The following is a 13,174-nucleotide window of genomic DNA, read 5'->3' on the forward strand; positions in this document are numbered from 1 at the left end:
TTTTTTAACTTAAAAAAAAAATGTTTATCTGTGTTTGGCGGTGGGGAGGAGCACAGAGAGAGGAAGAGAGAGAATCCCAAGCAGGCTCTGCGCTCTCAGCGCAGAGCCCAATGTGGGGCTCGATCCCACAAACCGTGAGATCATGACCTGAGCTGAAATCAAGAGCTGGATGCTCTGGGGCGCCTGGGTGGCTCAGTTGGTTAAGCTTCCAACTTCGGCTCATGTCATGATCTCACGGTTCGAGGGGTTTGAGCCCCACATCAGGCTCTGTGCTGCCAGCTGGGAGCCTGGAGCCTGTTCCAGATTCTGTGTCTCCCTCTCTCTCTCTCTCTGCCCCTCCCCCACTTCTGTGCTCGCTCTCGCTCTCTCTCTCAAAAATAAATACACATTAAAAAATTTTTAAAAAAGAGTCAGATGTTCAACCGACCGAGCCACCAGGCACCCCTATACACAAGGTTTTGATTTGCTATGATATTTGACCTTCTGAGACCTCACAAAGTAGAAGTGTCATTAAGCCCATTCTACAGTTGAGGAACTGAAGGCACTGATCTGGGGTCACGCAGTCAAGGAGTGCTGGTTCCTCACCCCGAATCCCACACTCTTTCGGCACCCCGCCTAGACGGGAGCCTCCTAGGAGCTGGCTCCTGGGCCAGTTCATCTGTCCTCCTCAGTGGGATCTGCGAGGATTGAGTGAGGCCCCTCCCAGCTGGGACCCAGGCCCGTGCCAGCCATCAAGTGGCTCACAGATGACCAGGCAGGACGGCCTGGGAAGGGAGGGGGCTCTCCGACCTCACGCTGGGACCATATGCCACCCCCTCTGGTCACCCATTGGGCGTGGAGCTGTCTGGGCCCATCAGATGGAAGGGGAGGAGGAAGCCCCGAGACCCGGAGCCTCAGCCCCAGGCCTGGGCCCCGAGAAGGAGGGGCCGTGGGCCCACCTGGAGCTTGGCAGCATTTCTGGGTCAGGGCAGGGAGAGGAAGTACAGGGAGAGAGTTGCACCAGGCCTGGCCATCTGGGTTGAAACGCCGGCTGTTAGGGAGGGGGTGAGGAAGGAGGGCCGGGGCTGGGCCCTGGAGACTGGATCCCAGGCTTCCCCAGCCCTGGGATTGGAGCCCTGAGCTTGGGGGGCAGCCGGTCCGGAGTGGAAGCCCAGTGCACCTGCGGGCAGAAGGCAGCAGGCATTCTGGGAGGGGCGGTCTGGGGGACTGAAAGGAGAAAGGGGGTCTTGGCAGTTCTGTTTAAGTCCCAAGCTGGCCTTACCCCCCAACACCCACGTGTGACATCGGGCGAGTCACAACCTCTCTTGGCGTCCCTTTTCCCTCTGTGGGGAGTCACGCTGCCCCACTGTGACTGTTCCGTGCTGGGGTGTGAGGGGCAATCAGACCCGTGATGATTGGGGAACTGATGCCACATCTGAGTTTGTGATGAGTGAGGCGGCATCCTCGGGGCAAGTGGCTGTTCCATGAGGCCTCAGTTTCTCCGGCTCCATCGTCTACTCTGCCGGTGCCTTCTAGCTCTGCCATCCCAGGATTTTTTGGCAGGTTGTTGGCACTGATGAAGGAAATACATATTCTCTGGGCCTCTGGAGGGAACACATAGGTGCTGGTTTGAGACTGGAAGACATTTCTACATCCTGATGGAATCCTGTGGAGGTGGGCTGGGCTGAGATGTCTCATCCCTAACACGAGGGAATCTGAGGCCCAGAGATGTCAAGAGGCTTCCTCTGAGTCACACAGCACCCAAAGAAACACAATGACCTGCCAACTGGCCTCCTCCCCTGCTGGAGGTCTGGTGTCTCCCAAGGGCTCACCCTCAGTCCAGCTGTGGGTGGCTTTAGAAAATACACTCCCCAGGGGTCTGCACCCACATTTGGCCAGTCCCCCAGTGCCACCTGTGCTGAGGGGGCGCAGAGCCATCCGAGCCTGGGGTCAGCACGGCCCTGAGTGGGCCACTGTCTGGGAAGGATGTTAGAAAATTTGTTGGTGGCTTTAGGGAGGGAGTCTGGGGGGCAGCGGAGCTGGTGGACACCCGGCTGGGCCTCGAGTGTGACCTCACAGGGCTTGTTTCCACTTCCACCGCGTGGGGAGAGCCCCTGTTCCACCGCAGCCTGACGGAGGTCCTCCTCCTGGCCCTGCTGTGTTCCTGGACGCAGGCAGAGGCCCGTAACCTCAACCATCAGTGCCCCCACCCCCACATACCCCTGCCCAGGGCTTCAGCCACTCAAAGCTTGAGGCTGGCCTGGGAGGCGGATGCATTCAAGGCTGCCTGGCCGGGACTTCCCCCGGTCACTGCTGTCTACCCTTGTCCCGACAGGAAGCCTGACAGGTCTGAGCCCTCTCGACACCCATTGTGTGGGGCCTGGTGTGGGCTCCAATGTTTCCCCTGTCAGGACTGCTAATCTTCTTCACCTCCTCCTGTTCCTTGTCGAAGCTGGCTTTTATGAAAAGTTCCAGGCTGCTACCCCTCCTCCGTCTCTGGGTTAAGTCCTGCTCAACCTTAAGAACTTTGCTTTTTCCAGCTTGCCTGGGTTCCAATCCGGACTCCTTAGCACAAGCCGTGTGACGTTAGGGGAGTTACTAACCCTCTCTGTGCCCGCAATATTTTCTGTAAAACGAAGGCGGTAACCACCTGCCTCAAGATTTATGTGAAATTTAAGGAGATAATGTGCACTGAATGCTACAGACAGGGTCTGGCACACAATAAATGCCAAATATGGTTTATCAGTATTAAATACGAACTTCATCCTCAGACAGACTTTCCAGGACAAACTTGTAACTCTCCTCTGTGGAAAGTCTTGGACTTTTGTGGTCCCCTTCGGGGGTGAGCACCTCTCCTCCCTGGGTGGAATCTAATGTTAGATGAATGCTTCTTCCTGCTCTTGCACAGAATGGCCCCTCAGTAAGGGCCAGGCCCTTCTGCCTTCTGCTCACCTCTGTCCTAACACTTAGAGGGAAATTGTCCTTTACGGGCAGTTTAAGCCTTTTCAGGGGTAATTCTGACAATACGTATTTTTGTTCCTCCTTCATTGACTTTTTTTTTAAGTTAAAAAAAATATTTTTTAATGTTTATTTTTGTGAGAGAGAGAGAGTGAGTAGGGGAGGGGGAGACAGAGAGGGAGACCCAGAATCCGAAGCAGGCTCCAGGCTCTGAGCTGTCAGCCCGATGCGGGGCCCGAACTCACAAACTGTGAGATCATGACCTGAGCTGAAGTCGGATGCTTCGCTGACTGAGCCCCTCGGCGCCCCCCTCCCTCACTGACTTTAAAGCTAACAGTGGGATGGGGAGACTGCACTAGGCTGGCCCCCACCCCTGCCTCTGGTGCCTCTCCTGACCTGGCCCCTGCCTGGCTTGTGGTTTACCTGGACTTACAGCCCAGCTCTAAGGCTGCCCACCCCCACCGCTTCCCAGCAGGGTATTATTCTTCTCCTGACATCCAGATGCTGAGTTCTCTACCCAGAGGGAATGTCTTGGGGTCCCTCTCTTCCTGATCTTCTCTGGTGTCCTCATTATACAGCCCAAGTGGTGGGGTGTGGCGGGCTCCAGAGGGTCTCTCAGTGGGGCCCAGACTGCTCTAATGTGGTGATATTTGAGCTGGGTCCTGAGGGATAAGGAGGGGTTCACCAGATGCAGAAGGAAGAGCTTCATTGCAGCCATCTGATCAACAATGCAAAGGCAGGTGGAAAGGAGCAGGTGTCTTTGGGGAGCAGATCGCTAAGGGGCTGGAGTGGGCAGGGGTACGAGGGGATGTGGCTGCTCTGTGACAGAGCTTGGTCCTTTTCAGTACTCTGCCAGTTCACCTGTGGAGGCTTTTGAGGGCAGGAGGAGGGGGGTGGAGGGTTAGATCTGATTTAGCCAGCCCCTGTCCCCTGCCTGCCTACACTTACTAAACATGCAGACTCCCAGGCCCCATCTGGAACCACCAAATGAAGTGTCTTGGGGGAGCCCAGAAATATACATGTTTAACGAATGGGGTGATTTGGAGGCTCAGGGGTGTGAAGGCTGCAGCCTTGATCCCAACCCAAAACAGCAGGTTGAGGAGGCGGGAGGTGGGCCTATTCAGGACACCCTCTGCGGTCAAGATAGGGGAGTGGAGAACAAGACCACCGACAGACCGTGGGCTCTGTGGGACCCCGGCTCACGGATCAGCAGGGCCTGGGAAGCCTGTGCTGGCCAGGGCAATCACAGAGGGCTTCCCTTTGGAGGGGAATGTCGCAGGAAATGGTGGTAGGGAGGGTGTTTTGAAGTGCCCCTCCTCTTGTCTAGGTGGCCTCCAGAAAGAGGGCTGCTTACATTTAAAAGGAGGAGGCCACAGGGGCAGCGAAAGGGAGTGGGTGGCTTGCTCCACAGCAGCGGGATTGATTCCAGATGCTCTGCTGGGGTGTGCAGGGAGCTGCCTTTTGTCTGCCTGCCGCCCTGGGGGTCCCGGAACAGGAGGAGGGACAGGGGGCCCAGGCGCCTTGTCTTCCAGCTCTTCCCCTGTCCCCTGCCTCCTCAGTACCCCAGTTGGTTCCTACTCCAGACCCTCCTGAGGTCTGCAGAGATGTTCAAAGGCCAGGAATGCAGAAGCTTCTTCCTCTTCTATAGCTGACCCTCTTCCCACCACAAGGTAGATAGGTGGGGGGGGGGGGGGGGGGGAGTCCATAGCTTCTCCTTGCAGGTGGGGAAACTGAGGCACAGAGGACTTGAGAAGCCCAAGCATAAGCAGAGAGACTATGCCAAACCTTTGGAGCCCAACTGTGTTTACAGATGAGGTCCTGAGCTCCTAGCTACATCCCCCCTCCGTCTACGCACACACAGCAACAACTAAATCTGCCAGCTGGAGAGGCCAGGCCAAGACCACTCGCTTTAGCCACTGAGAGTCTGTTGGCAGGGAACCTCTCGTCCCCTGATTGAGCAGGGCATTCCTGCTTTGGGAAGGAAACCGGGCCTGATGAACTCCAAGCACTGGGAACAGGACTGTTGGCCCCACCTTGAGCTGGACTTCCTGGGAGCCCTCCAGCCCCCAAAACTGGAGGACCTGGCTGTGGAGGTCATTCTTTAGAGTGACAGGTGTCTGTGGGAGTCCCACCTGAGTGGGGAGGCTGAGCCAGAGGATGATGAATGCTAAGATGGCCCAGAGCTTGCCTCTGGACGGAGGGACTGGGTACAGCTTTTCCCTGGGGCCTCTGCTCTTGGAAAAGAGGCTCCTGGGCAGTGTTAGTAGCTAATAAGAATGAGCTAGAGCAATACTTAACGCCACGGACGTTAATGGTATCCTTGCAGGCACTGTGGTTTTCCATCTGCCCCAGGGACTGGCCAGCACTCGGGGGAGAGGGGCCAGAAGGGTTCTTTGGACAACCCAGATTAGGTTTGGAGAAGCAGTACCCTCCTGCCCCTCCCCCCCCCCCCCCCCATCCCAGGATGGCGCCTGGCTTCCAGCTGTGATCCAGGCTCCTCCTGACCTGGGGGCCCTCCCCCTGGCTGAGGGAGCCCGAGAGGGGGCTCCCTTTGCGAGGTGCAAAACCCGGCCTGGATTTCTGCCCAGACTGCCCCGCCGCCCCCCCCCCCCCCCCCCCCCCCCCCCCGCCCAGGGCCACGCCTTTCCAGCTGTTCTGGAGGGCTTCCAGACTGTCTCCAGCGCCCATGTATGACCCCCTAAGACTGCATGTTGGGAGGCAAGACCACTAGCCTCTGCCACTTTCTGTATGACAAAGGCAAGTCAGCCCTCCCTGGCAGGGCCTCAGTTTCCCCTTAAGGGAAGGGAGCTCCCGCAGGTAGTTGTCTGAAAGATTTACAAGGTAAATCCAGCTCCAGGGACAAGTTAGGGGAGAGACAGAGACAGAGGAGGGCCAGGATGGTCAGGGAAGGCTAGAGAATTTGGGTCCTGGAAGTAGGGTCTTTGGGCCAGGCAGACCCTTTTGGGAGTAGGGCAAAGAGGAGTGAGAAGGAGGCAGCTGCAGGGGAGGCTGGAGAGAGTGGTTTGGTTGGGGCCCAATGGTTGGAGCTTCAAATACCAAGGAAGGTTGTTTGGACTTGGGGAGCCGTGGAAAGTTCTTGAGCTGGGGAGTGAGTGACCTGGAGAAGTTTTTCAGCACAAGGCCATAGCAGGAGCTGGCAGCTCTCTTCTCCCAGCCTCAGTTTTGCGTCTCTCCAGGAGCGTCGGGACTCTTCTGCTGCCTTCCCGGAGCAGCTGTGAACGCTCGGCGGGAGGCAGACCTCACGGCCTCCGTGGTGGCGTATTTGGGGGACGGTCTAGATCACAGGGGGCAGAATGTTGAGATTTGGCCAACCCTGCGAGATAGAGATACGCGGGTGTTCATTACGCTCTCTCTACTTCCTGTGCGCTTGAGAGAGAAACACCACAATTGTAATTATATACAAATAATATGTGTATCCAACGGGACCATTTTTAAACTGTGAAGAATAGGCAAGTTTTCTGCGTGAAAGGGATGTCTTTTCAAGCCAGCGAGGGCCAGGAGCTCGCCAGGCGCTGTTTGTGGATCCACACTCCGCCCTGTGAGCTTGGGGCAGAAACGCGCCCTGCAGCGTCAGCCTCATTAGGACCCTAATTGAAGGTGACCGGTTTCGCCGCGCGGTGCCCGCCAGGCCGCCTTGCGTGCGTCCTGTCCGGTGTCCGGGAGCGCGCGCACGCGAGTGTGCACCGTCTACCCCCGCGGGCGAGCTGGTGCGCCCCGTGAGTCCTGAGGTCGGGCGACTGTTCTCAGGCGCGAGGGGCGCGGACGGTGACCCTCCTGGGGACCCGCCTGGGGTCCCGGGGCACTCCGGGCCGCCTCGCCCCGCCGACTCCAGGCCGGGATTTCTCCTGCACTGACTTTCCGGGCCGGTGCCAGCCCGGCCTCCCTCCCGGTCCCCGGCCCCCGCCGCGGGGCCGGCTGCTCGGAGAGGGCGGGGGCGGGAGGAGGAGTTTGAGCGACTTTGTGGGGCAGCCGTGGCCTCGGCGGCGACCGCACCAGCGCGCGGGAGAAGGCAGGGACGCCCGCCGGGCGGGCCGGAGCGCGCGATGGGGCCCGTGTGAGCGCGCCCAGGCCCGGCCCGGTGCCCGGCGGGCGGCAGCATGTCCGCGGGCGGCAGCGCCAGGAAGAGCACCGGGAGGCCCTCCTACTACTACCGGCTGCTGCGGCGGCCCCGGCTGCAGCGACAGAGGAGCCGCTCCCGCAGCCGGACCCGGCCCGCCAGGGGTAGGCGCCACCCCGACCCCTGACCCTTGGGTCCCCTCTACCGCCACTTCACCACCTGATGCCCGGAATGCCAGGGACCCCCGATCCTCCTTCAGTCTAGATAACGGGAACCCCCCGCGCCCTTTCTGGCTGTCCATTACTGTGTCCGCTTGATCCCCCTCCCCCTCCCCCCCCCAGCTTCTCCCTCCTCCGCCACCGTCCTGGGGAATCCGAAGATCCCGTCTCCCCTTGTGCCTGGGGCAGGGGAAGGGAAGACTGCCATCGGGGTTCTCTTTCTTCCCTTTCTCAGATTCCACCTCCTGCACCACTGTGCCTCAGTGTACCCAGCAGCCTGGCAATGAAGTAATTTTGAGAGGGTCTTGGCTTTTCCTTACCTTTCCTTGAGAGCTTCAGCCTCTCAGCTTAGGGCCGGGCGCCCGTCTCAGCGCCCCCCCCCCAACTTCTGTCCCCAGGGCCTTAGGCTTCTCCCCCTCTTGGGTGGAGGGACAGGTGGTTGGACTTCAGAGGGTGCTGTCCCATGAGTCCTTGGCTCCAAAGGAGCTGGAGCTTTTGAATCTGCCTGGGACCCCTCGGAGTGGGTGGGCCCACCTCCTTTGAAAAGTTTCTCTCTTTCAAGTCAGGAGGCAGGACAGGGAGGAGGGGAAATGGGAACAGCATTTTCTTTTTTCCAGTAACAGGATCCTCAGTTGGGAGCGCATGTGATCCAGGAGGCTGCTTTTTGGGTGGGGGGGGGGGCGGGAAAGCACAACTTCCTTCCGAGGTTGGGCACCAGGTTGGGTGCAATGGAGTTTAGGGAGAGGACTCCCGGAAGGAGGAGGGCTTCAAAGGGGACTTGGTCAAGGGCGAGGGAGAGAGAGGGGGAGAAAGAGAGGGAGAGAGAGAGCACGCACGTGAGCGCAGGCAGTTGGTAGCACCCAGCAGGGACCTGGGCCGAGTAGGTTATCTTGGGAAACGGGAAGGCTGAGTTTGATCAGGCCTGGGTTTGAGCAAATCTGTGCTTGGAATCCAGCAGACGTGAGGTCAGACCCCCACCCCGCTGGGTGCTGGTCGTGTGGCTTGAGCCCTGTAGTGTTGCCCCTGAACCTCAGTTTTACCATCAGCTTGAGGGCAAGTCAGGCAGTACGTGTTCATTTGCTTCTCCCGGCATGGAGAAGACTTTTCCCACAGTCGGGGCTGAACAACAACATATGCGGCTTCCTCAGGAAGTAGTGAGTTCCTGAAGTAGTGAGTTCCCCATGCGTGGATGGGTTCAAGCTGAGATTGAGAGTGTGCACAGGTGTGTGCTGGGAATTCGGTCCTCCAGGGCCTCTCAAGGCCTGTGACACACATCCCCTTGCCTTCCTTGAAGTGGCCTCTGGCTGCTCCACCCCCATCCAGGCTTAGCCTGAGAGACCAGAGATCTGGGTTCAAGCACTGAGACTTCGGGCCAGTCACTTCTCTTTTCTGAGCCTCAGTTTCTCAAGCTGTGAAGAGGGCTGGCAGGACTTGTAGGGCTCAGTGAGGAAATGGGTTTATGCCATGAGAAATGGGTGTGTACGAATGCCCCGTAATGCTCAGGCCACCCCAAGGCCTCCGCCCCTCCCCTCTCCTTGCAGATGCCCTGCATGACCTCCTCTGTACCTCAGTGCCCTTCTGTCCCTGACTGCAGAGGCCCAGGGAGAAACAGAAGTCCCCCTCTGCTCAGCTGACTGGGCAGGAGGCCCTGTGTCCCGCGGTCAGCTGAGCCCCAGCTTCCGGGCCCCACCTGTGCAGCAGCCGCTGCTTTGTGTCCCAGCCTTGAAGGAGCTCAAAGCCTGCAGGGAGTGGGGTGGAGACTGTCATTGAACAGAAGTTCGATCTGGGAAAATCAGGGAGAGCTTCACAGAGGAAGTGACATTTGGACAGGGAGTCACAAGGTGGATAGCATTTCCCTCGGTAGAGGGGGTGGTTGAGTCAGAAGTGTGCTCAAACCCCAGTTGGGCACAAAACTTTGGCCGGTTACCCCTCTAAGCCTCAGGGGCCCTGTCTGGTAAACAGGTGTAGTGACAGAAGGGTCATTTAAGAATGAGAGCAAGTGCACTGAAAGCTAGAAGCCTGTGCTGCCTGCAACTTGGGCCTCAGTTGGCGTTCTTACTCTGGCCAGAGAAACAGCCTGTGTACGACGACAGGGAGAAGGAAAATGCCTTGGGTGTCGTGGACAGAATTTGTCCTGGGGTGGGGGAGGGGAAGGACCCGGGAGGGGAGTAGTAGTCTGGGCCAGAGAAAGGGCCTTGTGTGATGGGGAGTCATGGATGGGCATGAGAACTGGCTGGCAGGGTGAGAGGTGGAGGCTGGAGGCCCCTGGCCACCTAAAGCAGCCACGGACCTCCTTCCACTAGATCCCCAGGTCCTTGCCTCTGCCCCCAGGGCTGGCCCTCCTCCTGAGGCCAGCGCCCAAACTTAGGTGGTAAGTCATGTGGGGGGAGCCACCCGGTGGCCTTGAGCCAGTCCCTTCTGACCTCAGAAGGACCATGGGGGCTTGGTCCCATAGTGGTGACATCAGGGCCCGGCGGGGTGGTCTCCAGCGCCCCAGCCCTGAACCCGTCGCTCCACACCCATTCTGGCCTCTGCCACTAGCGAGAAAGGACAATGACTGAGAACTCAGGGGGTGTGTTTGTTCAGAGACAGAGAAGTGCAGGAAAGCGTTGCTGGAGGCCGGGATCTGCAGCTGGCCGGGGCTCTGAAAGGGGTGTGGCCAGGTTGCCACCTCTGGGGGAGCCCCCTGCGCACAGCTCCCACTGCCCCCTGGAGTCGTGGCGGGGGCCTCACTGTGGACTTGAGAGCAGGCCTTTGTCCTTGGCAGGGCTGCAAGCGAGGGACAGTGTCTGCAGCACGCCCTGCCCCCAGCTTGGAGCAAAGGGGGGCACTAAGCAGAGCTCTTCCTTCTCTGGGCCCTGATTGCCCCATCTGAGGAGTAGGCAGAGTGAGACCTACAGTCGACAATGGCCAGAGGCAGGGTGGAAAGAGTGACTTTGGGATAGTAAGGGTCATCTGGCCATTTCACACTGTGCTCTGTGACCCTGAGTCCACTCGAAGGCTAGCTATGGCTCTTGGATATGAGAGGGTCCTGTCCCCGGTAGAGTGTCATCAGCCAGGGTGCCTTCCCACTTACCTTCCCCAAGGTCAAGGAAAGTGTTGTCCGTCTGTTTGACTTATCTGTCCCCCCAGGGCCGCTGGGGTGAAATGCAAGCTTTCCTCTCTCTCTGGATAAAGTATGGCCCATTTACCCAACTAGCAAACATGTCCTGAGCACCTACTACGTGCTGGGCTCCAGCCTGGGCACTGGGCGGCACATGGGGATGAATGGCACGTGCTCCCAGCCCTCACCAAGCCGCCAGATGGTTGAGGAGGCTGGCTTGCTGAGGTGCCCTGGGGCACAGAGCCCTTTTGAGGGTACAGAGCCGTGGTTGGTGGGAGACAGGCTCTGTTCCCAGCTCGGCAACAAGCTGGTTGTGTGACTCTGGGGACCTCCCGCGGCCTCAGTTTCCCCCTCTGTCAAGCAGGGCTAACCCTGCGCCTGCTGCCTGACATGTCGGGAGACCTGACCTCATGAGAAGTTTTGATTCTTCTCTTCATGTTGTTGTCTGAGTTTTTCCAGGGGTCCGGCCACGTGCCCGACCCTGCCTGGGCGCTAGGGACTTGGTGGATGGTTTCTCCTGAGATGGTCAGGCCCTCCTCCACGTCCACGCATAGCCCCTTTGCATGGCCTTATCTCTTGGCTGCTGTGTGGTCCCTCTCCCCTATCCCCGGACCCCTTTCCTTTCGGGGTGTGCTGGAGTCTGTCTGAGGGGCCTCTGGAGGGGCTTTGAGCATACTTGGAGAAATGCGGGCAAGAGGGCCTCGCAGTGGTGCCCAGGAGGGCTGAGGCTGACCTCCTAAGGAGATATGGCAGCTGAGTGATCCAACCCGGGGGGGTCCAGATGAGGACACTGAGGCACAGAAGCACCTTCATAGAACCAGGGTGGGGCAGGGTACTGGTTTGACACAGCCACTCCCCGGTTGGGAGCGATGGCTAGGGAAGCGGCTGTGTGCCACCACAGGGAAGGGCGGGGGCTGGAACCACTCCATAGGGACCCTGGCCTCACTGAGACCTGCCGAGGTGCCCCGCAGGCTGGCAAGCTGGCTCTGAGCGTGGGGTCTGGTTGTGTCTTTTGTCCCCTCACCCCCGCCATCTTGGCCCCCCCCAAGGCTCCGAGTCCCAACTCTCTGCCCCAAATGCAACCTCTGTCATTGTACAAGTATCCTTTCCTGCCTCATCTCTTCATTTGTACCTGCTGAGACACAATCCCTCTTGCGGGGCTTGACCCCAGCTTCTCCAGGCCCTCCTCACCCTTACACACCCCAGGAGCTGGGATGCTCACTCCCTTTCATGGCATGTAATAAAGTTAAAATGGTTTTTGTTTGTTGCGTGCTTTCTCAGTGCCCAGCAGTGAGCCTAACTTTGTGCTTGCCTTATCTCATTTAACGTTCACAACAACCCTGTGAGACGGATCCTGGCATTATCCTCATGTTATGGGGGAGGAGACTGCAACGCCAAGACTGGGGAGCCTTGTCCGGCATCACACGGCTCAGAAATGGTGGAGCCCAGCTCTGCAAGACTCCAGCTCCTGAGCTTACAGATGCAGCACCTTGCTATTCTGTGGGCAGGCAGATCTTTCTGAGGTCAGGCCTTGGCTTGGATAAGGCCTCCTCCTCCTATCCGATTTGCACAGTGACTCTACTAAGTGTTCTCGGCCATCGTCTCCCCAGCTCCTGGCCCTAACTCGGGAGGGAGGCAGGGGAATGATTCTGTTGGCATCTGTTGGGGGTCAGGCTTCCTGGTCGGCTCTTCCGCCCGCCTGCCTGGGACCGCTCAGGTGATGCCCTGGGCCCAGTCTCACCCCCCGCCCCCACCCCTGTATCCTTACTCGTGTTCTGCCAACCGTGCGCTTTCCCTGGGAAGGCTACAGGTTGAACAGCCCCAGCCCTGTTTCCTCACCACATCGCTTTGTGCTAAGCGGTCAGGGTCCCCTTGGGTGAGGTCCTTGAAGACGGGCCGACAGCCTGAGGCCCACTCCGCAGAGCTATTCATGTCCTTGAGGGAGGCCAGAGGTCCCAGGTCCCAGTGAATCTGCTGGAATGTCAGCCTCTTGGCCCATCTTTATCACCTTTAATAAGAAGGAAGATAATGGCTGAACTTGTGCCGGGCCCTGGGCCAAAAGCTGTGTCTGATCATCTTATATTTCTTTTGACTCCCCCATCCTCCTAGGGGGCAGGGGGCCTTATCGTCACTTCCCTTTGCCCGGTGGGGACACTGAGTTGCCATGTGAAGTAAGTGGCTGTAAGAGGCAAGGTGTGAAAGGCGGCTGCTGGACTCCAAAGCCCACTCACACTTAGAACCGTGCCCAGGAACCCAGCGCTTCCCCTTTTCACGCTCTCTCGTGCTCAGTGGGGTCAGCTTCGCGGCTGTGTCTCTTCTTACTGAAACCTGGTGGTATGGGGGGCCGGAGCCTGCTTTGCTCAGCTGCTGATGGAGGTGGGAGGGCTCGTGGCATCTCCAGCACCAGGGGGCTAACTGTTCCCTTTGACAGCTGGGGAAACCGAGGCCCGAAGAGCCAAGGGCGCGTGCTCAAGTTTATGCAAAGAAGTTAACGAGAGATCCGGCTCTGGAATTCTGACCCTTGCGCTCTATTTCTGCGCTGGCTTTGTTTGTGGCTTTTCCTCAGGTTAGCACAGAAAGGGAAACTGAGGCAGCTGGGCTCCTCGTTGGGTCTTCTTGGGGGAGGGGATGGGGGTTGAACTCCCGTGTAACTCGACGCAAACACGCTCACATCCTGGACCACATACATGTTTTGCGTAGAAGTGACATGAAGCCTTTGGACTGTTTTTAAAAGAAAAGCCAACGACTGTGATATTTCCCCTGCACCTTCCTCTTGAGGCCACTTGGTTTAAATGTCAGGAAAGGGAGAGTATTTCCTGGTCAGGAACATTCAGAGCT

At 58.5% G+C, this 13,174-nt stretch overlaps 1 protein-coding gene across 8 annotated transcripts in view; it reads left to right on the forward strand.

Moving 5' to 3' along the window:
- DAB2IP (DAB2 interacting protein) overlaps positions 1 to 13,174 on the forward strand; it is a 187,712-nt gene that overhangs the window by 59,270 nt on the left and 115,268 nt on the right. For 2 of the 8 annotated variants that reach the window (XM_019453951.2, XM_019453953.2), the window contains exon 1: positions 6,913 to 7,179. The exons of 4 other annotated variants lie outside the window; for them this stretch is intronic. In XM_019453951.2, the coding sequence (XP_019309496.2) occupies positions 7,056 to 7,179 (124 nt within the window). In that variant the 5' untranslated portion in view covers positions 6,913 to 7,055. Of the gene's footprint in view, positions 1 to 6,910; positions 7,180 to 13,174 lie in introns of those variants that run through there. 2 more of the 8 variants (XM_019453956.2, XM_019453955.2) reach the window with 2 other exon arrangements.

This window comes from Panthera pardus, unplaced genomic scaffold (genome assembly GCF_024362965.1).
Source record: "Panthera pardus isolate Hobbes unplaced genomic scaffold, ASM2436296v1 HiC_scaffold_20, whole genome shotgun sequence".
In the NCBI taxonomy this organism is placed as follows: domain Eukaryota; kingdom Metazoa; phylum Chordata; class Mammalia; order Carnivora; family Felidae; genus Panthera; species Panthera pardus.